This window comes from Takifugu flavidus, chromosome 1, assembly GCF_003711565.1.
Source record: "Takifugu flavidus isolate HTHZ2018 chromosome 1, ASM371156v2, whole genome shotgun sequence".
Lineage (NCBI taxonomy): Eukaryota > Metazoa > Chordata > Actinopteri > Tetraodontiformes > Tetraodontidae > Takifugu > Takifugu flavidus.
The window spans coordinates 14,834,273-14,857,052 of record NC_079520.1 but is presented as its reverse complement, the minus strand read 5'-3'; the positions used below and the strand labels follow the sequence as shown (position 1 = coordinate 14,857,052).

At 39.8% G+C, this 22,780-nt stretch overlaps 7 protein-coding genes across 8 annotated transcripts; 3 read left to right on the top strand and 4 right to left on the bottom strand.

Annotated features, from left to right (window-relative positions):
- Positions 1-843: 843 nt before the first annotated feature.
- Positions 844-2,098, top strand: LOC130523330 (gamma-crystallin M2-like). The gene is made up of 3 exons (XM_057028551.1): positions 844-927; positions 1,206-1,448; positions 1,686-2,098. The coding sequence occupies exons 1-3, from the start codon at positions 916-918 to the stop codon at positions 1,959-1,961; spliced, it is 531 nt and encodes a 176-aa protein (XP_056884531.1). The 5' UTR covers positions 844-915; the 3' UTR covers positions 1,962-2,098.
- A 2,558-nt stretch (positions 2,099-4,656) lies between these two features.
- Positions 4,657-5,412, top strand: LOC130533721 (gamma-crystallin M2-like). Its single transcript, XM_057047382.1, has 2 exons — positions 4,657-4,947; positions 5,080-5,412. The coding sequence occupies exons 1-2, from the start codon at positions 4,657-4,659 to the stop codon at positions 5,350-5,352; spliced, it is 564 nt and encodes a 187-aa protein (XP_056903362.1). The 3' UTR covers positions 5,353-5,412.
- A 1,951-nt stretch (positions 5,413-7,363) lies between these two features.
- LOC130523321 (gamma-crystallin M1-like) lies at positions 7,364-8,197 on the top strand. The gene is made up of 3 exons (XM_057028524.1): positions 7,364-7,436; positions 7,521-7,772; positions 7,878-8,197. The coding sequence occupies exons 1-3, from the start codon at positions 7,428-7,430 to the stop codon at positions 8,151-8,153; spliced, it is 537 nt and encodes a 178-aa protein (XP_056884504.1). The 5' UTR covers positions 7,364-7,427; the 3' UTR covers positions 8,154-8,197.
- Positions 8,198-10,175: 1,978 nt separating this feature from the next.
- On the bottom strand, positions 10,176-11,150 carry LOC130523322 (gamma-crystallin M3-like). Its single transcript, XM_057028539.1, has 3 exons — positions 11,001-11,150; positions 10,620-10,859; positions 10,176-10,510 (listed from the first exon to the last, which is right to left on the bottom strand). The coding sequence occupies exons 1-3, from the start codon at positions 11,013-11,015 to the stop codon at positions 10,232-10,234; spliced, it is 534 nt and encodes a 177-aa protein (XP_056884519.1). The 5' UTR covers positions 11,016-11,150; the 3' UTR covers positions 10,176-10,231.
- A 2,718-nt stretch (positions 11,151-13,868) lies between these two features.
- LOC130523315 (gamma-crystallin M3-like) lies at positions 13,869-15,022 on the bottom strand. Its single transcript, XM_057028482.1, has 3 exons — positions 14,610-15,022; positions 14,256-14,498; positions 13,869-14,161 (listed from the first exon to the last, which is right to left on the bottom strand). Exons 1-3 carry the CDS (start codon positions 14,637-14,639, stop codon positions 13,892-13,894), a joined length of 543 nt encoding a protein of 180 aa, XP_056884462.1. The 5' UTR covers positions 14,640-15,022; the 3' UTR covers positions 13,869-13,891.
- Positions 15,023-18,506: 3,484 nt separating this feature from the next.
- Positions 18,507-19,663, bottom strand: LOC130523319 (gamma-crystallin M3-like). 2 transcript variants are annotated; one of them, XM_057028508.1, is made up of 3 exons: positions 19,332-19,663; positions 18,922-19,164; positions 18,507-18,836 (listed from the first exon to the last, which is right to left on the bottom strand). In XM_057028508.1, exons 2-3 carry the CDS (start codon positions 19,114-19,116, stop codon positions 18,558-18,560), a joined length of 474 nt encoding a protein of 157 aa, XP_056884488.1. In that variant the 5' UTR covers positions 19,117-19,164; positions 19,332-19,663; the 3' UTR covers positions 18,507-18,557. The 2 variants fall into 2 exon arrangements, with proteins under 2 accessions (XP_056884488.1, XP_056884477.1); XM_057028497.1 differs by lacking the exon at positions 19,332-19,663 and adding an exon at positions 19,273-19,309.
- Positions 19,664-21,458: 1,795 nt separating this feature from the next.
- Positions 21,459-22,511, bottom strand: LOC130523336 (gamma-crystallin M3-like). The gene is made up of 3 exons (XM_057028563.1): positions 22,238-22,511; positions 21,890-22,132; positions 21,459-21,773 (listed from the first exon to the last, which is right to left on the bottom strand). The coding sequence occupies exons 1-3, from the start codon at positions 22,250-22,252 to the stop codon at positions 21,501-21,503; spliced, it is 531 nt and encodes a 176-aa protein (XP_056884543.1). The 5' UTR covers positions 22,253-22,511; the 3' UTR covers positions 21,459-21,500.
- Positions 22,512-22,780: the final 269 nt, after the last annotated feature.

The window sequence follows — 22,780 nt, the reverse complement described above, 5'->3', positions numbered from 1 at the left end:
TAGACATGTGAAATGAACACAGCTAGAAACCGTTACAAGGGTGAACATTAAATGTGACTGCGGATTTAACAGCTCTCTGGTGTTAAAATGCCACTCTGTGGCCCAGCCTGAAATGCTACACTGAGAAAAAACCAACAGTTTTTGAATCAAACATTAACATGAACATTATAACACCAAGACCAAATGCTGAACATCTACCATATGTGGTGGTGATTAAACAGTGGTGAGATCTCATTAAATGGTAGCGAATTAAATGTGGTTTCAGAAGAAAAACAAACACGAAGGAGGATCCACACTCATCTGCCGGCTATCCTGACACGTACCCCGACCCAGGTTTGGCTTAAAATCACCGTCATCATCTAGGAGCCTAAAATACAACTGGCAACAAGAATGCAAACTAAACTGAGGATACAAACACTCTAAAGAGGAAGAACAGCAGAACATGAAAAGAAAAGAAGAAACAACCAAAACAGGAATAAATCTGTACAGAACAACAGAATCACACTTTTGAACAACATGGGTGTTGACAACAACACACAAACAAAAGACAACCTCTGATGTGTTGACAGTTTCAGCTCTCACAGCTGTTGCTTTCAACCTTTCCAAAATCAATAAACGAAGTTGTAATGATCCGTCATTCTTCACGAAAATTCATCCACAGGGGATTAGCGGGATATCAATATCAATAAAGGGGGCACAGCCGGTCAGTAATTTGCCTGGTAAGAATTTTTGTGCTGATGATTCAGGGATTTCCGCTCTGTGCTCAGGAAGGCTTTTAGAAGCTGTGCCAGCGTGTTAAATCCCTGCTTATTGACAAAACTGCTAAAGTGGGATATGCTAAACATTTGATTGAGGTTTATATAATGGAGCTGCGGTCCTGCTTCTGAGAACACTGGCTGGCTCATTTATAGCAGGATGAGCAGTAAGGTAAGAGAAGATCAGAAATGAACTCTCCAAACACGGGATTTACACAATTTGTATTCAGATTCAAGTAAAATGTAACTATGCCTCATTCTTTTTGTAGAAAAAATAGATAGATAGATAGATAGATAGATAGATAGATAGATAGATAGATAGATAGATAGATAGATAGATAGATAGATAGATAGATAGATAGATAGATAGATAGATAGATAGATAGATAGATAGATAGATAGATAGAATTCAATAATAAGCACACCTTATGCTCTCTCCTCTGAACACAGATCATATTTTATGAGGACAGAAACTTCCAGGGCCGCTCCTACGAGTGTGCCACCGACTGCCCTGACATGCATCCCCACTTCAGCCGCTGCAACTCCATTAAGGTGGAGAGCGGCTGCTGGGTGCTGTATGAGAAGAGCAACTACACCGGATACCAGTATGTTCTGACCCCAGGAGAGTATCCGGACTACCAGTGCTGGATGGGCTACAACGACACCATCTGCTCCTGTCGTACGTTCTCTTATGTGAGTACATTAGCGAACAAACGAATGAGTAAAAACAACTAAAGTCAATGGTTAATCCTCACATTTTAAAACCTTTTTAAATGTATTACCAACTGTATGTGATGTTTATAATTCAGTGTTTACTCACCTAATTATCAGAATTGCAAAGTCACCTAATCATCACATCACACACAATATTGGTGCGCGCACTATTACCTGTAAGCAGCAGGAGGAGTTCATTTCCCTGTGTGTCCTCAGACCAGCGAGGGCCCCTACCGCCTCCGCATCTACGGACGGCCCAACTTCCAGGGCCAGATGATGGAGTTCAGCGATGACTGTGATTCAGTGCAGGATCGTTTCCACAGCCACGACATCTACTCCTGCAACGTGATGGACGGCTACTGGACCCTCTACGAGCACTCCAACTACCGTGGGCGCCAGTATTTTATGAGGCCTGGGGAGTACCGCAAGTTCAGTGACTGGGGGGCCACCTGTGCTACCACTGGGTCCTTCCGCAGAATCACTGATTTTTAGTCAATCACTTTAAACCCTTTTAATCTTTGAAACAGGTCATGTTTGGAACTCTTCTGTGCCCTTTGGTATGGAATTTGCTTTATTTGGCCATGATATTAACATGACATTGGATTCAATAAACTACATCTACTCTATAATGTCTCTTAGCTTGTGAGTACACAATTCAGCATAAATTCAAACACTTAAAAAATCTAAAAATATATATATATTTTTTTTGGGGGGGGTGAGTATTTTACAAGTAAATTAAAACAGTTATACAATAGTTAGATCCGTATGTTCTGAGATTGTAATGTTTTATGATGAAATATCAGCATTGTGAGCTTTTCCCGGTAATTTACATATTACATCTATGCATCACTGAGTTAAAAAATGTTTTTCACATATTTTCAGTGATCCAGGCATGAATGTATCGCTGAATAAAGTGTAATGTAAAGTGTGAATATGGACAAAGTAAAGCAAGAATGAAATAAGTTGAGGACAGACAACTTTATACATGGTGGGAGTGAAGGAGAAGACAGACAGGAAGTCAGTCAGACATAACTTTATTCTATATTTATAGACTATGGACCATCTTTGTTATGGACCTTCTCACCTGAAGGTTGTAGAGGCGTACCTGATGGGAATCAAGAAATTCTAGACCATGAGATGAAGGCCAGGCAGTCCAAATAGTGAGTCGGGGCAAAACACCTTTATATTTAGATTATTGGGAGAAGATGAGGAGCCATGCTATGCTGATGATTAGGTGTAGGATGTCATAGCAGAAGGAGGAACCAGGGTTGGCGCCATTGGTTGTAAGAGGTTCTAAAAGTCTGAAAATGAAAAACCAGAGAGTCAGCAGTGGCGTTCTGAAAACATGGAATGTGTCATGTCAGGCAGCTTATAAAAGGCATGACTGCAGGGGGACTGACCTTTCACACTATGATCTCAGCTAAGGCAGAGTTGCTGGAATGTACAAAACGAGTGAGTCGGGAAGCTGGGGAAGGTATGATAATATTAAGGGTGATGCCAAGAAAATCCCAGGAGATTGCCGGGCTGTTTCTCTTAGTCTTTCTTTACCTCTGCTTAACATTACGCAAGGCTGTCTATGTAGTTACATTTGACAAGACAAGAACAGATTTATGAAATGTCTGTGCAGGAGCGCTTCCCAGACTCAAATATAATTTCTTTTCTCGGAGGTGCTTTTTGGATGAGACAAGAATAATAAGCTGAATTAAATACCCAAGGCACTCTGTCAGTTCGAAAGCCTTTTTTGCTCGGTGACAAAGGCATGAAGCCAAAATGCGAAGGAGGTTTTTTTTTGTTTTGATTAGCAATAAAAGCTTTTTGACTGACAGCGTGCCTTGGATAGTTTTCAACTTAAGAAAAGATTTATATTTTATTAACAGTAAATGATCTTGGCAACCTGTTTTGGTGAGTAAAGAGATATGTTCCTTTTAATGATATATGCATTTTACATTTGTGGAGGGAACAGTTCAAATATTCTGTGAGTCATGCAGATCTAATTTACATAGTTATAATTGTAATTTGGCAATGCTATTTTTACACATGACGGAAAAATGGGGATCTTATTATTCACAATTAAAAAAAACTCAATTGTTTGGGTGCAGGGTAAATAAATCTCAACATACCTTTGGATTTCTTCTTTTTACACAGTAAATACCGCAATGTTCTTTCTTTGTTAGTAAGGATCGTGCTGTTATAATGTAATTCCCACACTCAGGTATCCTACCAGAACTATTGAAGTGAGTTCACATAACTAACTAAATAACTAGGTGGGGATTCACCTTGTTCCAACCTGTCCGCCCAAGAAAGGAAATTCTCTTTTCCCAATCAAATAGAGAAATACTTGCCAAATGAACCTAAATGAATCCATCGTGTCAGGTAATACCTTTTTAGGGAAATAGCGACACCTGCTGGTCGCTGATAGGCACGAAACATCTCAGCACAATCACCGGAACGAGTTTCTTGCAGAAATATGAAGTCAGCGATTTATTGAACGAAACAGAACCTAATTCCCAGGAGGAATTACTGCTTGTAGAGGAATTTGCGTTTCTGAAAAAGAACAAGAAATTCTAAGCTTGTGGTCATGTTGGAGTCTCACATTAGTTAAAGTATCATTGTCATTCTTTTACAAATATGATAAAACTTTGACTGTTTTTACAGTACGGATCCAACCAAACATGACAAGACTACATTCAAAGATGCCATAAGTATTTCATAAACACTTCTACCACATAAAAATCATGTACAATAAGTTATAAGTTATTTCAGTTAAGTAAATAAAGCAGTGACAGATCAGTGCAAACATTTGGCTCTGGCTTTGCTCAGGTACAGGTATTTAATGCAAAAGGGGATGTTCCATATTGTTCTGTATCCATTGTCAGCTGGATGTGTGGATACTATACTAGTCCTTTCTTTTGTCTAAGCCTGTCAACACACCAAATTGGTCATTTATTTATCCTTTTTTTAACAGAAAGAAATCCATATTTATGACCCGATGTTGTGCTCCATCAACATCCAGTAGGAAAGAATTTGAATAACAATACTTTTGTTTGTCAAGAGGAGGTATAAAACACCCTGAGAACATGGGGGAGCTCTCCACCAGAGACCATGGGCAAGGTAAGTGCTGTGTTTTTATCTCAGCTCATGTTGAAATAATTTTATTTCTGGTGCAGAGCTGAAATTAAATTGAGAGATGAGCAAAGCTCCCACTCACCACATTGTTCCCTTTAATCTTTATCAGATCATCTTTTATGAGGACAAGAACTTCCAGGGTCGGAGTTATGAGTGCAGTAATGACTGCACAGACCTTCACTCGTACTTCAGCCGGTGCAACTCCATCAAGGTGGAGAGTGGCTGCTTCATGATCTATGAACGGCCCAACTTCATGGGTCACCAGTATTTCATGAGGAGAGGGGAATATCCGGACTACCAGAGGTGGATGGGCTTCAGCAGCTGCATCCGCTCATGCCGGATGATTCCAGCGGTACGTGGTTCATGTTTGGCAAGAAAAGACAGGAAGTATACTACACAACACAAATGTCTGAATCTTTTGCTTTGTGGGATCTGTGAAGAGATACAATGTCATATCTAAACGTTGCTGTTTCTGGTCTCACAGTACCGAGGCTCCTACAGGCTGCGTATCTATGAAAAGCCAGACTTCAGCGGCCACATGATGGAGTTCATGGATGACTGTCCCTGTCTGTCTGACCGTTTCCACCACCGCCATGTCTACTCTTGTAATGTTATGAATGGCTACTGGATCTTCTATGAGTACCCCAATTACCGAGGCAGACAGTACTTCCTGAGAACTGGAGAGTACCGGCGATACCGCGACTGGTGTGCAACCTGTGCCATCGTTGGCTCCTTCAAGAGAGTCACTGAATTTTAGCCATGGAGCCAAATGTTGCTGTAAATATCTGAAAGTGTTTATTAAAGATGTGGAATTTTTTAGGCTTTGTTGCATGTCTTTAATATTGCCTGAAAGAAATAACCACAAGAAAGATGTTGTGCAACTAAGGTGGAATCCACAATGAACACACTGTATTCTACAGATTTTCGTCTTTTGTTTGTAGTGACAGTGGTTGCTGTGTTTCTGTGTCGTGCTTCAATAGCCACGTTACCTCTGTTTGGATTGTACGGTGCCTTTAGGTCTTTGTTCTTTAGTATCTAGGCTCTGCTGCCACCTTCCTTCCCTATTGACCCTCAGTGTAGCTGCTAAAGGTGTTTTAGAGACACATTCATAGTTAGACTTGTGCCGAACGAGGCCAGAAGGCCTCCCATATGCAAAATCAGACAAATGAATTCCTGTAGTTTGATGTGTTTAAACACCAATGATATCAATCAAAACAAACAAACAAACAAACAACTACAACAGAAAGTTCTTCTGCTCAGCAATTCTAGAGCAATACATGGTGGCTCTATTTTTGCAATTCAATTAAGCTGCAAACTGCAAATCACCAAACACAGTGTACCAACTATGGCTTTTACAAACTAAAAACTCCATACATTTAATAATGAAATCCACAAATAATTGTTTTCAGTATATTAATATTTTTGACTGATTCAGCTTCTAATTTAAGTTTAGTTAGTTTGTGGTTCCGTGTTCAGTTTTCATCACACGGGTCTCTCATGTCCACTGTGACCATCTTCCTCCTCAACCTGTGTATTCCAGTTTAATACCGATGCACCATTCTGTCTCACCAGACACGCAGCAGTACGCAGGAGTAATGAAAATACCCCATTAAAGAGACTTGTTACCACAGGAGGACAAATAAATACCAAATTGAAAACATGATGATTCAAAGATAAAATGACAACCTGTGTTGCAACATTGTATCCAGTAACAGCAGCTCTAAACAACGATGTTTAACACTTCTCGTTTAATCAAATACGTCAACCTGTCAGATTTCACATAGAACAAATACATTCAAGCATTTTAAAGTAATCGGAAGTTACCATAACCAGGCTTCTGCACAACATGCCCATTTGCTGAGATGCTATAGTGAAGCTGCTTTGCTTTCTGACTGATTTATGTGCAGAGTAAATCCAATCTTTTATGCTGCTCAGAAAGTTACATCCCAAGTTAAATAGGAGAGGCTATTCATTGATAAGGTCTGAGAAAGTACCAAACCAACATGTTTGGGTTGTTTTGTAGAGGTAAGAGATTTGAAAAATGATGGACAGATACATATACATACAAAGATACCGATATGCCCATAAAACAGGCCATCACAGAATCTGTAGTTGATACAGTTGGATAAAAGTACAGTGTGAAACAGGACATGAACCCTTTTTCTTTATCTGGTTCTTTGATAATGAATCTTGGTTGCCACGGTTGCTGCACACGTGTGTGTGAACTCAATAGAAGTAAAGAGAGAAAGAGAGAGAATTAATAAAGAGATATAATATAGGAGCAAAATTTAAAAGTACAATTAGTTTTTAATTATTTTAAAGTACAAAATTGAATAAAAAACTGTTATTTATCTGAAATACATTTTAGAGAGAAGATTTTCCTTTTTAATTAGAAGCTAGTATGTAAAAGTAATTTCTTTACATTAAATAATGATGGCGGACCATAAACTCTCACTTTATAAATTTCTCATCAGATTTTCTTGGATGGACAGATTTTCCAGGGCTTCACGTTGAAGCTGTCTCCTGTCATGGTTCTCTGGTCAGCGATGTTCAGACAATACAAGGAGAACCTTCTGACACACAATGGGTCCCACACAAAGCTCATGGGTTTGAAACAATGCAGATTACTGCTGCCAGAAATGTATGGATGGAAAAGCATTGTTTCTCAATTATAGGCCCCGTTCAGCAAGAATCACACTGCTTATTCATCAGCTTTCCACATTTGAATGACAACATGTCATGACCCCTGGCATTTTGTATTTAAAGCCCGCAGAGTTATGGACAGAGCAGAGCAAGTTTGACCATCCACTGGGAACAACCTAAGCCAACATCATGGGCAAGGTACTGTGACTTTTATTTAGTTTATTTATGAATCTGGCTCATTGCAAAAGAGTAAATCTACATTACATTGCTCTTCTGTTACAGATCATCTTTTACGAGGAGAGGAACTTCCAGGGCCGCAATTATGAGTGCATGAGCGACTGCTCTGACATGTCCTCCTACCTGAGCAGGTGTCAGTCCTGCAGGGTGGAGAGTGGCTGCTTCATGGTCTATGAGCGTCCCAACTTCATGGGAAACCAGTATTTCATGAGGAGGGGAGAATATAATGACATGCAACGCCTGATTAGCATGGGAATGATGTTTGATTCCATCCGCTCTTGTAGACTCATCCCCCATGTAAGGAGACTTAGAAATCATTGTTTAATTCTTTAATTAGGTCATATTCACTGAAGAATGTATGGGAACTTGACTATTTCACATTGTTAATGTTCTTCATTACAGCACAGAGGTCAGTTCAGGATGAAGATCTATGAGAGGGAGAACTTCAGTGGTCAGATGAACGAGCTGATGGACGACTGTGACAACATCCAGGACCGCTACCGCATGTCTGACTGCCTGTCCTCCCAGGTGCTGGACGGCCACTGGCTGCTGTATGAGCAGCCTCACTTCAGAGGCAGGATGATGTACCTGAGGCCTGGGGAGTACAGGAGCTTCAGGGACCACGGCATGAGTGGCATGAGGATCATGAGCATGAGGCGCATCACTGATATGTGCTAAAGTTCTGTATTTGATGTCAGTAAATAAACCTGATGTTTAAATGATGACGTGTTCCCATGTGTCATTTGCTCGTTACATTATAGTTAACTTATTCATAACGTATGTGTATTAATCTGACATTAACATGCTGCCAGCCCATTGCAGGAAACACACACACACACACACACACACACACACACACTTCTCAATGGGATTCAATTTAGAGACTCCAATCAACCAATCTCAATGACTATGTGACTATTTAGATAGCACAAAAGTCCCAAACTCTCAAATAAAGTAATTTGACTTTTAAAATAAATAGTTTTAAGATAGAGTAATAACAGATGATGCTCAAAGAACCCATTCTCTTATATTAATTGCAGAGGAACAAAACAGATTATCTGTGCAATGACTTTGCTGAGTTGACTTTAATGTCATGTCAACATTTGAGCATATAGGTGACATTGTAGTCACTGTGGACCAGAATCGTAAGTTCCAGCTATTTAAAAGTCTCAGGCCCTGGGGGGTATATCTGTTTCTCAGTCTGTTGGTCAAGGACCAAAGTTAATTCTAGGTTTAAAAATTAATTTGCACAAGGTCACACCTATGTACCTGGTTATCGGACCCTTGAGTGGCTTGGAACTTGAAACTTGGACTTCCTACTGGATTTGTGACACAAAATGACTAATATTGATTAATATTCATTAAGTGAATTCATTAATGGACAATATGAAAAAAGTAGAACCGGTCCAGTAACAGAGCCGTGTGGGACTCCATGATTTTAAAAAAACATAAAAACATTAATAATCAATCTGATAAATATAATTTGAACCAAAGTTTACTGTTTTTTCCAATCTCTTAAACAGACTCCCAAGTCCTGCCACTCTCATCATGGTAAACAGGGAGTTTGTAAAAGATGGGCACTGACACATGGGTATAAAGGTGGTGGGTCCATTACCAAAAGTCCTCATCACACACGTCCCTTAACACAATGTCCTAAAGAGGATATGCATTGCATTTCTATTTTTAAATATATGTTGTTTGCATGTAGATGTAGTCAAACAACTTGCAGAAGTTCAAACTAAGCATCAGAATGGTTGTTGATGCCAGAGCGGCTGGACTGAGTATTATAGAAACTGCTGATCTACTGGACTTTTAACGCAAAACAGTCTGTAGGGTTTACAGAGATTGGTCCCAAAAAGAGAAAATATTCAGAGAGGCAGTTGTGTAGGCTAAAAAGCCTCTTTGATGTGACAGGTCTGAAGAGAATGGGCAGACTGGTTCGAGATGATAGAAAGTCAACAGTAACTCAAATAATCACTGTTACAACCAAGGAAGAAGATGAGCTGCAGCGGTAAAAGACCACACCAGGTGTCCCTCCTGTCAGCTAAGAACAGGAAATGAGGCTATAATTCACACAGACTCACCAAAATTCGACAAAAGTAGATTGGAAAAGCTTGGTCTGAAGAGGTCTCAGTATACGCTGGGACATTCAGACGGTCTGGTCAGAATTTGGCATAAACAGCATGTAAGATGGCTTCAACGTGCCTTGTATCAATGGTTCAGGCGGGTGATGGTGGTGGTGTAATGTGTGGGCGATATTTTCTTGGCACACTTTGGGCTCCTTAGAACCATTTGAGAATCATATATACATTGTAGCCTACTTGACCATGTCCATCTGTCTATGACCACAATGGACCCATATTCCAATGATAATGCACCAAGTTACAAAGCTCAGATCATCACAAACTGATTTGTGGAACATGAAAATTAGTTCACTGTTCTTCAATGGCCTCCCCGTCACCAGATATCAATCTATAGGATGTGGTGGAAGCAGAGAGCATACATGTGTAGCCGATAAATCTACAGCAACTGTGTGATGCTGTCATATCAATATGGATAAAAGAGCTTCAGTAACATATACCATGAAAAATTAACTACCAAGGTGTACCTGATAAAGCGGCTGGTGAGTGGGTATATACCTACAGTATATACATATATTATAAGCCAATATTTCAGACTAATAATTGGAAGAGGAATTGATTAAAAGAGAATCATTCTTTATTTAAAACCTTGGGTTTGTACAATGTGATAGAGCTCTAATAACAGGAATCCATGATGCGCCTCATGCTCTGGATCCTCATGCCATTGATGCCCAGATCTCTGAAGCTCCTGTACTCCCCAGGCCTCAGGTACATCATCCTGCCTCTGAAGTGAGGCTGCTCATACAGCAGCCAGTGGCCGTCCATCACCTGGGAGGACAGGCAGTCAGACATACGGTAGCGGTCCTGCATGTTGTCACAGTCGTCAGTCAGCTCGTTCATCTGACCACTGAAGTTCTCCCTCTCATAGATCTTCATCCTGAACTGGCCTCTGTGCTGTGAAATGGAATTAGATAACAAGACTTACAAAAATCCGAGTTCACTTTTTCCCTTACATTTTTCAACATTAGGTATATTGCTAAATTAACTGGAAGCACTGGGTTACCATGGGGATCATGCGACAAGACCTGATGCAGTCACTCATGCCCATATGCTGATAGTCAGAGTACTCTCCCCTCCTGACAAAGAACTGGTTTCCCATGTAGTTAGTGCGATCGTAGACCATGAAGCAGCCGCTCTCCACCCTGCAAGAGTGACACCTGCTCAGGTAGGAGGACATGTCAGCACAATCGCTGCTGGTCTCATAGGAACGACCCTGGAAGTTCCTGTCCTCATAAAAGATGATCTGAGGAACAAAAGAAAGTAAACAGGTTTGATTAAAAACCAACTCACATTTGAAAAAGTAAACAATAATTAAATAATAACTATTATTATTGTTATTATTAAAAACAAAAAACACTGAGTCATGCACAAGAATATTACTAACCTTCCCCATGGTCATGGCGACAGTTACAACGGTTTTGGCTTATAATGACTGCACAGTTTCTTGGTGGTGCCTTGCTGCTTTTATATCTGGCTGTGCAGCCAGTGCATACATGACCCCATTGTTCAAACTCCTGACTGAGCAACATGGAGCAGAGGCCCCCCGGCATAGTTCAATTCAGAAAGACCTTCAACAGTTTGTGTTTTGCGGTGGTTGCATTTGCGAGAAGAGGCCCTGTTCTAATGCATTGTCTTTACTGCTGAATAACAGAGACCTTGTTTACCAATCATAGGTTTCTATATCGGGCTTTTTGAGTGCACTGGCTTTAATAACAAATATAAATGATGTGATTTGTTAAATCTTAATGGTTTTGTTTTCAGATATAGAAAAGATTTTAGCATATACAGTTACACTTGACAGGACAAATCACGATATACTACAAAATAAATTGTCTTACTTCACATGAAACTTCTATAACTTCTGTGATTAATCACCTAGTAATGAAATTGTCAACTCATTGACATTGAGAGACATTGACAAGGACATAAATGGTGCCACAAACCAACTATGTTCAGCTACATGCTCACCTGGTCTTTCCTCAAGAAGATCATAAAAAAGCCTTGAGTCTCATTAAGATCTGGTTCCTTCTTCAAAGTTATGTGAGAGCGTAACTCTCCTGTGGGGTTCCTTTTATTCAACAAACTGTTTGGACAGGGGTGCCTGAGCTTCTCCAAGCCATTGCTGACCGGACCCGCAGAGGATGAGCTGCAGTTCAGAGCAAGTTCCTTCTCCACATCTAAAAAAGGACCCTAATCCTATAATTGTATGGAATGGGGATCAAACTGGGGTTACTTGTGTCTTCTGCCTATATGGGCTTTTTGCTCCAGGATGTAGGTCTTTTGAACTGTAAGAATGTGCAGGATGTCTCTCAAGGCTCTCTAGTATTGCCCCCCTCCAAACTGTGCAGGCCGCATGTTGTGTCTTGCGGGTTGTAGGCTGGGGGTGTGGTTTGTGGGTGCTTTGGTCACTCTGATGTATGGTGGGCCCTGGGGCTGGTGGTGTGGGCCCTGGGGCAGGGATACAGGCTCTTGGATTTTTGGGGCCTCTCGCTCAGATGCCTGGCACCCGGGGTGTCCTGATTCCATGTGTGTGTGTGTGTTGTCCCACATTGTCTGATGTTGGTGCCTTTTGCTGCATGGACCCTCCTTGGCGGTCCTTTGCTGTTCTGCCCTGCGGATGGGATTGTGGGTGTCCATGGACTGGCTGGCCCTTATGCCTGTTCTGTCTAGCAGGCGTCATTGAGTTCTCTGTCTTTCTGTGCTGCTTGTGGTCCTTTGCCTTTGTTCAGCGTGGTTGAGCTACAGTGTCCCAGTCTTAAAATTCAGAACACCAGGTGGCAAAGTTAAGCATATGCATATTACAGACCATACCTACAGTTACAGATCTGCATACAAAGCAATCATAGAGATAAACTTTTGCTGCAGTGTCACACTTGTGGAAGGTTGACCAGGTGGCTTGAAGGCAGATTTTGTTGATTGTGGTTGCTTGTTTTCAGTGTTGCTGGGGTCTGAATTTGTTTATTATCACCATCATGTACTGTTGAATGATGTTCACAAGTATCATTGTACAAAACAGGTTGGTGGATCCACAGGGAAATTTGTTTTCAATTCAATTCAATGTTTTTGATATTGTTTTCTTTTCTGTTTGTTTGTTTTTCCTCTCTTTTCTCTTCTTTCTATTGCCTGTCTGGTAGCTGGCCAGAGTCCTGGAGACCATCTCAGACAGCAGCTTTAGTGAAAACCTTGAGTTTATCCACCCTTAGATGAGTAAAACTCTTTTTTTTTGTTATTTTACAAAGCCAGTTTAGTGTAACTCTGTGTCAGTTTGGTTCAACTAACTATGAATTTGATTCAACTAACTCTGCACTCTGCAGAATGGATCCAGTCGCAAACATGGTGGTTCCGAAGCACAGATGCTCTCCTTAAATCATAGTTGGAAGAGGATTATCAGACCCCAATTTGATGTTTCATCATAGCAGTTCTGATTGAACCCACCTATTCTGCTTTCCTTGTGGCACTGTGTCTGTTCCATTTGCTCATGTATTTATGTTGTGATCTTACTTTTTTGTATGAACTTCAGACTTGGTCTTAATGACTATTGATGTATCTACTTCTAACACCATCTTCTTGACTTTTTCTTGCTATTAGTCTTCTCATGTTGAAGTTCCTAGAATTTATTTTTCATTGTTTTTCGTGACATTTGGCTTAGCTTGTCTGCATCTGGGTTCATTGTTGAACGCGCAGATTATTGACGTCATCCTTCAGGGAAAACTAGTGTGATAAACTTGTAGAACTCTTCCTGTTTAGTCTCTACATTTCAGTAGACAACAGCCATGTTTGCTCAGACATACTGTGACTGTGATTTGTTGATGTCCACTCCACTCTGATGTGGATATTCTAATTTTAATCAGTAGTTTTGTCCCTTAGAAATGTAAAGAATAAATTTTAGATTCTATATACAGTTAATAAGTGAAAGTAACTAATGAAAAGTTGTAACTTTTCTGCAGATTGTTGTGGGTTGATTCTTTCACTTTAAATTATTTTATCATTCTGATCAAAGGACAAACGTTACATTATCTTCTCACCAGTCTGTCATTGGGTTGATTTGTTCTGAACATACAAATGTTATAGAATTAATTTAAATTTCTGTTGACAAGATCTTACTTTCATTTATATAATGTACTGGATCCAGGGAGCTTAAGAAAAGCACTTTCTCTTAACTCACATCTTTGACAATAGGTTTTGTCTCGTACCCATTCTGTTTCTATGTATGTTAAAGTGAAGGAGAACACTGTTGCTGTCATTTATTTATCTGTTTATTTATTTTTTTTAAAATCAGCACATATCCATGATACGCCTCATGCTCATAAATCTGCTCATGCCGTGGTCCCTGAAGCTCCTGTACTCTCCAGGCCTCAGGTACATCATCCTGCCTCTGAAGTGAGGCTGCTCATACAGCAGCCAGTGGCCGTCCATCACCTGAGAGGACATGCAGTCAGACATGCGGTAGCGGTCCTGGATGTTGTCGCAGTCGTCCATCAGCTCGTTCATCTGACCACTGAAGTTCTCCCTCTCGTAGATCTTCATCCTGAACTGGCCTCTGTGCTGTTTTGTTTTAAAATAAAATTTAGGTTAAAGATTTCAGAATTATAAAGATAATTATTTAAATAATTATTATCTTTCATAGATATGAACCTACCATGGGAATCATGCGACAAGACCTGATGCCAGCACTCATTCCCATCATGCTCATGTAGTCAGAGTATTCCCCTCTCCTCAGGAAATACTGGTTTCCCATGAAGTTGGGGCGCTCATAGACCATGAAGCAGCCGCTCTCCACCCTGCAGGACTGACACCTGCTCAGGTAGGAGGACATGTCAGAGCAGTCGCTCATGCACTCATAGGAGCGACCCTGGAAGTTCCTCTCCTCGTAGAAGATGATCTAAAAATCATTCATCACAACGGATAGTAGTTTGGACATCGTTTTTCAGCAAGATGCAATGACATCATTGGAAATATATATTTTAATTTGTGTTTAAAATCCCAAGCTTACCTTGCCCATGCTCATATCAGTGGTGGTCATTCTTGTAGGTGAGCTGCTGCTGCGTTGCTACTGCTGCACTGCTGTCCTGTTGGATTTAACCCTTGCTTTTATAGCTAAACTATTCCCATACAACCAGTGCCCCCCATTATTGAAACCCCTGATGCAGCAACAAGGTTTACAGCTCTGTGCAGATTTGTATTATGTGATCACATGACTGGGCCCAGCAAGACTTTAGAAAATGTATCCCTTTGACCAGGTGACACAAAGGTTTTTTTTTCTTTTGTTTTGTTTCATTTTTTTCTTAGGTTGTCATATCTATTTAACATCATTATAACAGGAGCTATTCACTTCATGTAGCTTATACTCTATGAATTGGCTAGTGTGTGGTTCTGTAAGTCATTTAACTCTTTATGAACTATACTTAATGTGTGATATTAAAGATAATTATTATTTACACAATTTGACCTTTTCACATCTATGAAGTAATGATGGGGCAGTTTATGATGTAGCATCATTCAGTATGAATAATATAACAAAATATATCACAGCAAGGGGTTTTGGTTTAAAATGAGCTGACTTTTACTTTATTATGAAAGTAGATCTAAAAGTAGTACAAAGGTAAAGGACACAGCATTCAAAACAATCACACAAAAACCATAGGAAATACACAGCTAAAGTGTTTAGTGTTGTATGTTTGTAAAGTGCTGAAGTGCTTCGGGGTTCAGAGTTGAGTAGCTGGACAGCCCTGAGGACAAAGGGGGCTTTTCCTCCAGCCAGAGGGGAGACACTGACACAAACTGTCAGTTGATCACAGAAGATGGTGCGACTTGGAACAGGCTGTTCAGCTTAGAGCAGACGTTGACCATGTTCAACAGGCAATTCTTCTTTCACCGAGTGATGGAATGAAACCAGAAAATAAATGAAAAGGTTGTTAAAGGTATAATAGAATATGTTGAGGATGTTTCAAAAGAGTTTCATTTAATGAGAAGTTACTGTCTTTGATGGTACTTTCTGAGGATTTCTGCTGTGTTAGAAGAAAACCTAAGCAGGTTGTTAAAAACTGTCCCTACTTGTACTCACTGACAACCTCCAGTGCCCCCTCACCCCTCCCCTTCCTGTCCCCAGGATGGTAGAGACTGTCTCAGCATGTCTGTGCTGGGAAGAAAAAAGATAATCGAATATTCATGAATTTGTGATTGGTTTGGAAGTTAGTAGTTGTTATGGTCAGTCCTCCAATTCAGAAAAAAATATCGCTCCTAATGATGCAAAGCCTAGGAAGTCAGCTGACTCATCACATGCTCTCCTACATGGATTAGGGAGGGCTATTTGAGTTTACCCAATCATTTTTAATTTCTCTGCAATTCCTTGAAGTTCAATCCCATCTCCTCAGCTTCCTCCTGTGGGCTCTGTTTCTATGGCCTCTAAGCAGATCATTATCAGGGAATAAATACATTGAGACGGAGCATGACGCCAAACTTCAGAGATGCTAAATATTTGATGCGCTGCCAGCTATGCAAATACCCATGCTCAACAGAGTTATTTAATCTCATCCAGAGTTGTCCAACAGAAATACTTATTGCTATCGTCCAAAAGGAGGGCAACAGTCTTGGGACTTTTGTTGGTTGGGTAAATGGCAGCTTTTCAGTGACATCCTTCAGTGTGAAAAGACTGAGTAGCGGTTCAAGTAGAGGAAATGTGGAAGCAGCCTGGCGCCTAATCAATCCTGTAAAAGTTGATCACCTTTTGTAATTTGTTTTTAAATATAAATTTGTTTTGTTTTTGGAATTTTGTTTCGTAAAATGTAAAAAAAGTAGTTCTTAAATTCTAAGTTTGTCTCAAATTTTGTAAAAGTGTTTTGTGAATGTTATTTTGTATTGCACTTCTCACCCACCTTAAGAACTTGTTATACAGTATGTACATGTAATATGAAAGGAAATTAAAGGTACCTGGTGTATAAAGTAAAATGATCAATTTTCAACAGTGCTACTGAATAACCCATTGAGCCCATTCTTTCACATATCTGTATGTGAAAAACATAACATGTAAGAAAATTATAGAAATACAAACTACAGTATATACAAACATGGGGTGCGGCAGTAGAAAGGCAAAGCATTTGGGTCGTCCGTGGCTGTGGTGACAATTGAGAGTGAAGTTTAATTTTTCTCTTGATTCCATTTTGCCATCTATAAAGGTAGCTGATGCCCCTCACAAAATATGGGGACATTTTGTAAGAGCCCTAGATCCAAAATGGCTCCTATTTTTGAGACTATTTGGGCCAGAGTTATTGATTTGATGCATTTTTGAACAAATTCAAGATGGTCACCAATTTGTGGCTCTTTAACTGTCAATTTTCTAAATATTAAGCTCAAATGAAAGCTTTGGTCAGACTGAGCAGAGCTATCAAGTTATGGACTGTAAAATTACAATTTACACATAGCTCATTGATGTCTTGGATGAAACCAATGGAAGCAGGGAGACAAAAGATTCTTTAACTTGGAATTCTTTTTATTACCAATTGTTTTTTCTATTAACTAAAGCACTTTCCCTCTGAATCTGTTGACTCTCCACGCTGACTGCTCATCAACACTGCCACACTTGGCTAAGCGGACAGGAGGTACGGGCTCAGTGTGACAGTCTTCAGGTGTGGGGGTGGCAAGCTGCCATTCAGCCCCATATCCACATGGATAATGTGGTCTCTTGGTTTTTACTCACTAAGTCTTGCTTGAAGAGCTCTAACAACTTCCTCTTCACAGTCTTGCACATTGACCCATCTACACTGTAAAGTGAAAAGTGCTCCTCGGTCAATCTCCTTTCAAGAGCTGACTCAAGTTGTATCATTCTCGTTCCCTCTGCAAGGTCCACTATGGTTGCCAGCCCTGATCTGTAGGGGCAATCTTCATATACCAGTTTACAGTCAAGTTTCACCACTTATTCCAGTCGATGGTTGTAATGTGAGGCTGGAGCTTTGTGGACATTCGCACTTGCAGTAAGGTTTCAACCTGAGCTTGGTCATCTGGAGGTGCAGTCTTTAGGTAATGCATAACTCTAATGAGGGGACCAGGCCAGACTGTAGCAACCTCATCGTCGGTGCTGAGATGTCAAAGGGCACAGCTTCAAAAATCCTTCATGCATACCTGTAGGTGATGAACTGTCTGCTCTGTCTTCAACATGCTTTCTTAATGAGATCACTGGCACTGGAGGCTCTACTTCACAGCAGACGTCCCCCTTGCAACATTGATTGCCTTTCTTGTTTTTGAAATCATGTTTCTCATCTTGTAGGAGCTCAATCAATCGATAGAAAAAGGAACTCCAATCTAAATCTACTTCATTTATGAATTTCTTTTCCAAAATAGCCTCAGAAACCATGTTCTATGCAGCACTGCGGGCCAAAAAAATAAAAAAGTCCATTTTCAACTTGGCTGATGGTAGCCAATTTGGATATAGGGCTCTATAACCTTCGCTCTCAGGAAATTTGGTTCTTACTCTGAACATAAATTCTCCAAGAAAAATCTGATTAATGGACTGGAACATGTAAGCCATTTTTAAAAAAAAATTATTCACATTTCTGAAGTGCATTTAAAAAGTAAAACCATTGCTATGGTAACGTAGCTAATTGAAAAACAAGACATTTTATAGTTCTATATGTTTATCATATAGTGGTAGACCTCCACTTCCAGTTGCTAATCTTTACAACAGGTGAAGCCCATGGGCATTCAGGCTTTATCTAATTTTATCGAACTATTATCTGATTAAAATATATTTAGATCGTTACTGAATATTTTTATTCTAATGGTGCCCTAATTGTGAGTATATGAAGTTCATGATTGAGTATAAATGTTTTTGTTGAATGATTCTGTTATGTTGTTCTCCATATTCCACTCGAGTCAACTTTACAAAACACCAAAGTTATTGCAAGAACGACTTTATTTAGGAGGATGCTATACATTGAGTGACAATTTAGGAGCATGGGTCAATGATGCGCCTCATACTCATGAACTTATTGGTGCTCATGCCCTGGTCCCTGAAGCTCCTGTACTCCCCAGGCCTCAGGTACATCATCCTGCCTCTGAAGTGAGGCTGCTCATACAGCAGCCAGTGGCCGTCCAGCACCTGGGAGGACAGGCAGTCAGACATACGGTAGCGGTCCTGGATGTTGTCACAGTCGTCCATCAGCTCGTTCATCTGACCACTGAAGTTCTCCCTCTCGTAGATCTTCATCCTGAACTGGCCTCTGTGCTGTTGTTTTGGTTTAAATAAAATTAATAGGAAAATCATCCACTTCCTTTATATCTTCATTAAACAGATGTTGTTGTACACATACCATGGGGATCATACGGCATGACCTGATGCAGTCTCTCATTCCCATCATGCTGATGTTGTCGGCATAATCACCCCTCTTCATAAAATACTGGTTTCCCATGAAGTTGGGACGGTCATAAACGATGAAGCAGCCACTCTCCACCTTGCAGGACTGACACCTGCTCAGGTAGGAGGACATGTCAGAGCAGTCGCTCATGCATTCATAGGAGCGACCCTGGAAGTTCCTCTCCTCGTAGAAGATGATCTAAAAATAATTGTACTGGTTAGATTAGAAAAAAAACAGCAAAAACCAATTCTATATTGTAATACCATCCAAAGACAAGTCTAATATAAAATATTTTTTTCCTGCTACCTTGCCCCTCATGTTCATGCCGGTGTTGCTTAGAATGACTGCACAACCTGTTGACTTACCTCCTTCCTTTTATAACAGACCAATCAGTCAGTGGCCCCTCTCAGAAAACCCCTAACTCAGCAACTTACTATTGAAACCTATATAATGCAAAGGGTTGTGTTTTTCTGTGTTGTTTTGTTTTGTTTGTTTTGTTTGTTTTGTTTTGTGTTTTTTTCCCCCAGGGACCAGGTACCTCACAGTCTTTAGAAAACCACTTGCTACCAGTAGAGAAAGGACAACAAACAATTCAAACAAAAAAGTGTCATAAGTGTTCAGTTTGTTCAGATGTCCAGTTGTATGAAGAGTCCTGATTGACCCAAACTTCTGTCATATGAGAATGATGGAGACCACTGAGCTGCTGGAAACAATAAATGAATCAGAATTCTTTTTTCTGGCCCTGTCCCGATCTGTCTTGATACAGATCTGTCTCTGAGGTCTTAAGACAGTTCTTTTGCCATCAAGGATTTCTTTTTTGCTTTGATATGCACTAGGAGCTGTAAGCCCTCATTTAGACAGACGTGTTCTTTAAAAATCAGGTCCAATTTCTTTGTTATAACAAATCTGGAGTCTTATGATGATTTAGAAATGTCTCAAAGCTGAACCAATAAAACGGCACTTGAATGACCTACATGAATGTGACAGAAAAAGAGTTTGAATACTTGTTCATATGACATTTCAGTCAGGACTTTATCCTTAAGCTGCAAATTTCTCTTAAATACTGAGTGTGGACTTAATTTGATATGAGGCATCACTATAAGCAATAGTGACAATTTAAGAGGGTCTGAAATATATTTTTTACTTTTGTATAGTGTATATTTGATGCTACCATTTCTACTGTATCTCTTTTACTTGAAGCAGATAATTATTTTCTGTTCACTGCTGAGTTATCATGTTAATCTCGGATAACACACATAACACCAAACTTCATAGTGCAACATTTGCTATTTTCAGTTCTTCCAAAGATACTTTTTTTTTGGTCTTAGAACAACATGTGATTATAACCACTGTTGTAAAACTTGTTTATTTCCACAATGCCTTATTAAGGAGTTATTTATCATAGAAGTCTTAATCTGTTGAAATCTGTCCAACTATATCAACATCAAAGTTGGGGGCTCAAATAACTCAGTTAGCTTAAATGTGTAGAAAACATCCAAACAAGAATGTAAAAAACATCATCACGTTTCTGGTTTCAGATCTAAAAAATAACAATTTGTCTTGAGCTATTGATACACAGTTTGTTGACTTTTAACAACCTCTTTTCCAGTATAGTTTACAGGGTTTCAATTTTGTTAACATTAAAACCTTGGACCAGATCATTACAAAACGTCGACTCTGAATTGAATTGAACACTACATTATAACTCTGATATAAACCAGTAAGATTACTGAAACAATTTGAACCAAAAGCTCATTAATAAATCTCAAGTTTTTATTCAATACACTTACAGATAAATGAGCACTAAAACTACCATTAAATGAGAAAGCCAAACATGTGAAACCTCTCGTTTGTTGTGCTTTACAAATTTGTTTATTTTCTTATTTTTAAGTCAGAATACTAAGAACGGTGAGTTAGAAAACATTTTTTTGTAATATTATGTATCTCTTTAATGTGCCCCCCAATCAGGTGGTGCCCCATCCAGCAGATGGTGCCCTAAACAACATGCCAAAGTCGCCCTTTCTTCACACGTAATATAACAAGTAGATTTTGTTTAACTAAAAATTAGTTCATTGCCTCATCAATCATCTAATAACATTTTAGAAGTTTAACTCAACTAACCATTTTGTTACTGCTTTAGTATCTGTCAAAGCGGAATATGTTGTGGCTTAACATTACATTAAATCATTTATTTAGTTTAATTACTAAATTAAATTTGCTAAATTAGAAAATTGTTTGCCCTCCAAGCGGGTTATATTAACTCATTTCCTTCAGCCTGTTCTCACAGACAATTTGTCTCTGCACTGGAACAACATGACCCATAACCTTTAATGTTGCTTTTGACACTTTGTCAAAAGTGATACACTTGATAAAAGAGGTGATAAGAGCAAAATAAAGGTGAACCCAGCTGAAATGTGACACAACACATTTTACAGAAGAGTTCAACACAATAGGGTTCCCAGTCATGAACACTTACTGACACAACAAAAGAATTAGTTACAAATTTTTTTATTGTCTTCTTAACTTGACATTGTTTACATATCCATGATGCGCCTCATGCTCATGAATCTATTGCTGTTCACGCCCAGGTCCCTGAAGCTCCTGTACTCCCCAGGCCTCAGGTAGACCATGCTGCCTCGGTACTGGGGCTGTTCATACAGCAGCCAGTGGCCGTCCATCACCTGGCAGGACATGCAGTCAGACATACGGTAGCGGTCCTGGATGTTGCCGCAGTCTTCCATCAGCTCGTGCATCTGACCTCCAAAGTTCTCCCTCTCATAGATCCTCATTCTGAATTGTCCTCTGTGCTGTTTGTGATGAACACAGAAAATGTCTTTATATTAAGATAGGTTCTTAGTCAGGATATAAGGTTGTACACCGCACGCCGTGTGTGAGTGTTGCATTCAAACACATGGACACATACCATGGGAATCATACGGCAAGACCTAATGCAGTCTCTCATTCCCATCATGCTCATGTAATCGGCATACTCGCCCCTTCTCATAAAATACTGGTTTCCCATGAAGTTGGGGCGCTCATAGACCATGACACAGCCACTCTCCACCCGGCAGGACTGACACCTGCTCAGGTAGGAGGTCATATCAGAACAGTCACTGCTGGTCTCATAAGAGCGACCCTGGAAGTTCCTGTCCTCGTAGAAGATGATCTGCAAATAGACAAATTAGAGGAAACATTGGTTAAAGCTCAGTAGTAACTTTGATTGTAATCTGTCATTCAGATGTTGAGCCTATCAGCTGCTGAGTTTATCCACCTTGCCCATGGTCATCTTAGCGGTGTCAGTAGCTGTGCACTGGTGCTGGTCCTGTTTTAACTGTTACTTTTATACCTGACTAAATCCAAAGAATCTGTGAGTTCCATTGTGTAAATTCCTGACCCAGCAACATGTTATAGAGGCCTATAGAACACCGAGGGGCATGTCACACATCCATGTGACTGGATCCGCAGGAAGACTTTAGAATGGATTTTTCCATCGGTCACAAAACAATGAGATCTTTCACCAATAGTCTCTTCATACATCACAGGGAATTTTGAATATAAATAAATAAGGTCTTAGATATGAGCATGCCTGCCTGTGTGCAGCTTTACATGGAAATATATTATGCATGTATGCAGAGTGACATAATGGGTTCTAGGATTGTTGGTCCTTTAGCCAGCAGGAGATATATTTCATTATATTATATTATATTGTATTCTATTATAATATATTATGAAAACCTTCACATAAATGTATTACATTAACACTGGTTTTGGGAGGTCAGTTTTAGAGTAAAGTCATCATTGTAGATTGTAAGAT

What these genes read in the sequence shown, in the direction of transcription:
- LOC130523330 (XM_057028551.1), top strand. An exon ending in CCTGTCGTACGTTCTCTTAT is followed by an intron (nt 1,449 to 1,685) that starts GTGAGTACATTA and finishes GTGTGTCCTCAG; the next exon opens with ACCAGCGAGGGCCCCTACCG.
- LOC130533721 (XM_057047382.1), top strand. Translation starts at nt 4,657, where the DNA reads ATGAGCAAAGCTCCCACTCACCACATTGTTCCCTTTAATCTTTATCAG. An exon ending in CATGCCGGATGATTCCAGCG is followed by an intron (nt 4,948 to 5,079) that starts GTACGTGGTTCA and finishes CTGGTCTCACAG; the next exon opens with TACCGAGGCTCCTACAGGCT.
- LOC130523321 (XM_057028524.1), top strand. An exon ending in CTTGTAGACTCATCCCCCAT is followed by an intron (nt 7,773 to 7,877) that starts GTAAGGAGACTT and finishes TCTTCATTACAG; the next exon opens with CACAGAGGTCAGTTCAGGAT.
- LOC130523322 (XM_057028539.1), bottom strand. An exon ending in CTTGTCGCATGATCCCCATG is followed by an intron (nt 10,511 to 10,619) that starts GTAACCCAGTGC and finishes TCCATTTCACAG; the next exon opens with CACAGAGGCCAGTTCAGGAT.
- LOC130523315 (XM_057028482.1), bottom strand. Translation starts at nt 14,639, where the DNA reads ATGACCACCACTGATATGAGCATGGGCAAG. An exon ending in CTGATATGAGCATGGGCAAG is followed by an intron (nt 14,499 to 14,609) that starts GTAAGCTTGGGA and finishes AATGATTTTTAG; the next exon opens with ATCATCTTCTACGAGGAGAG. An exon ending in CTTGTCGCATGATTCCCATG is followed by an intron (nt 14,162 to 14,255) that starts GTAGGTTCATAT and finishes AAAACAAAACAG; the next exon opens with CACAGAGGCCAGTTCAGGAT.
- LOC130523319 (XM_057028497.1), bottom strand. An exon ending in CATGCCGTATGATCCCCATG is followed by an intron (nt 18,837 to 18,921) that starts GTATGTGTACAA and finishes CCAAAACAACAG; the next exon opens with CACAGAGGCCAGTTCAGGAT.
- LOC130523336 (XM_057028563.1), bottom strand. An exon ending in CTTGCCGTATGATTCCCATG is followed by an intron (nt 21,774 to 21,889) that starts GTATGTGTCCAT and finishes CATCACAAACAG; the next exon opens with CACAGAGGACAATTCAGAAT.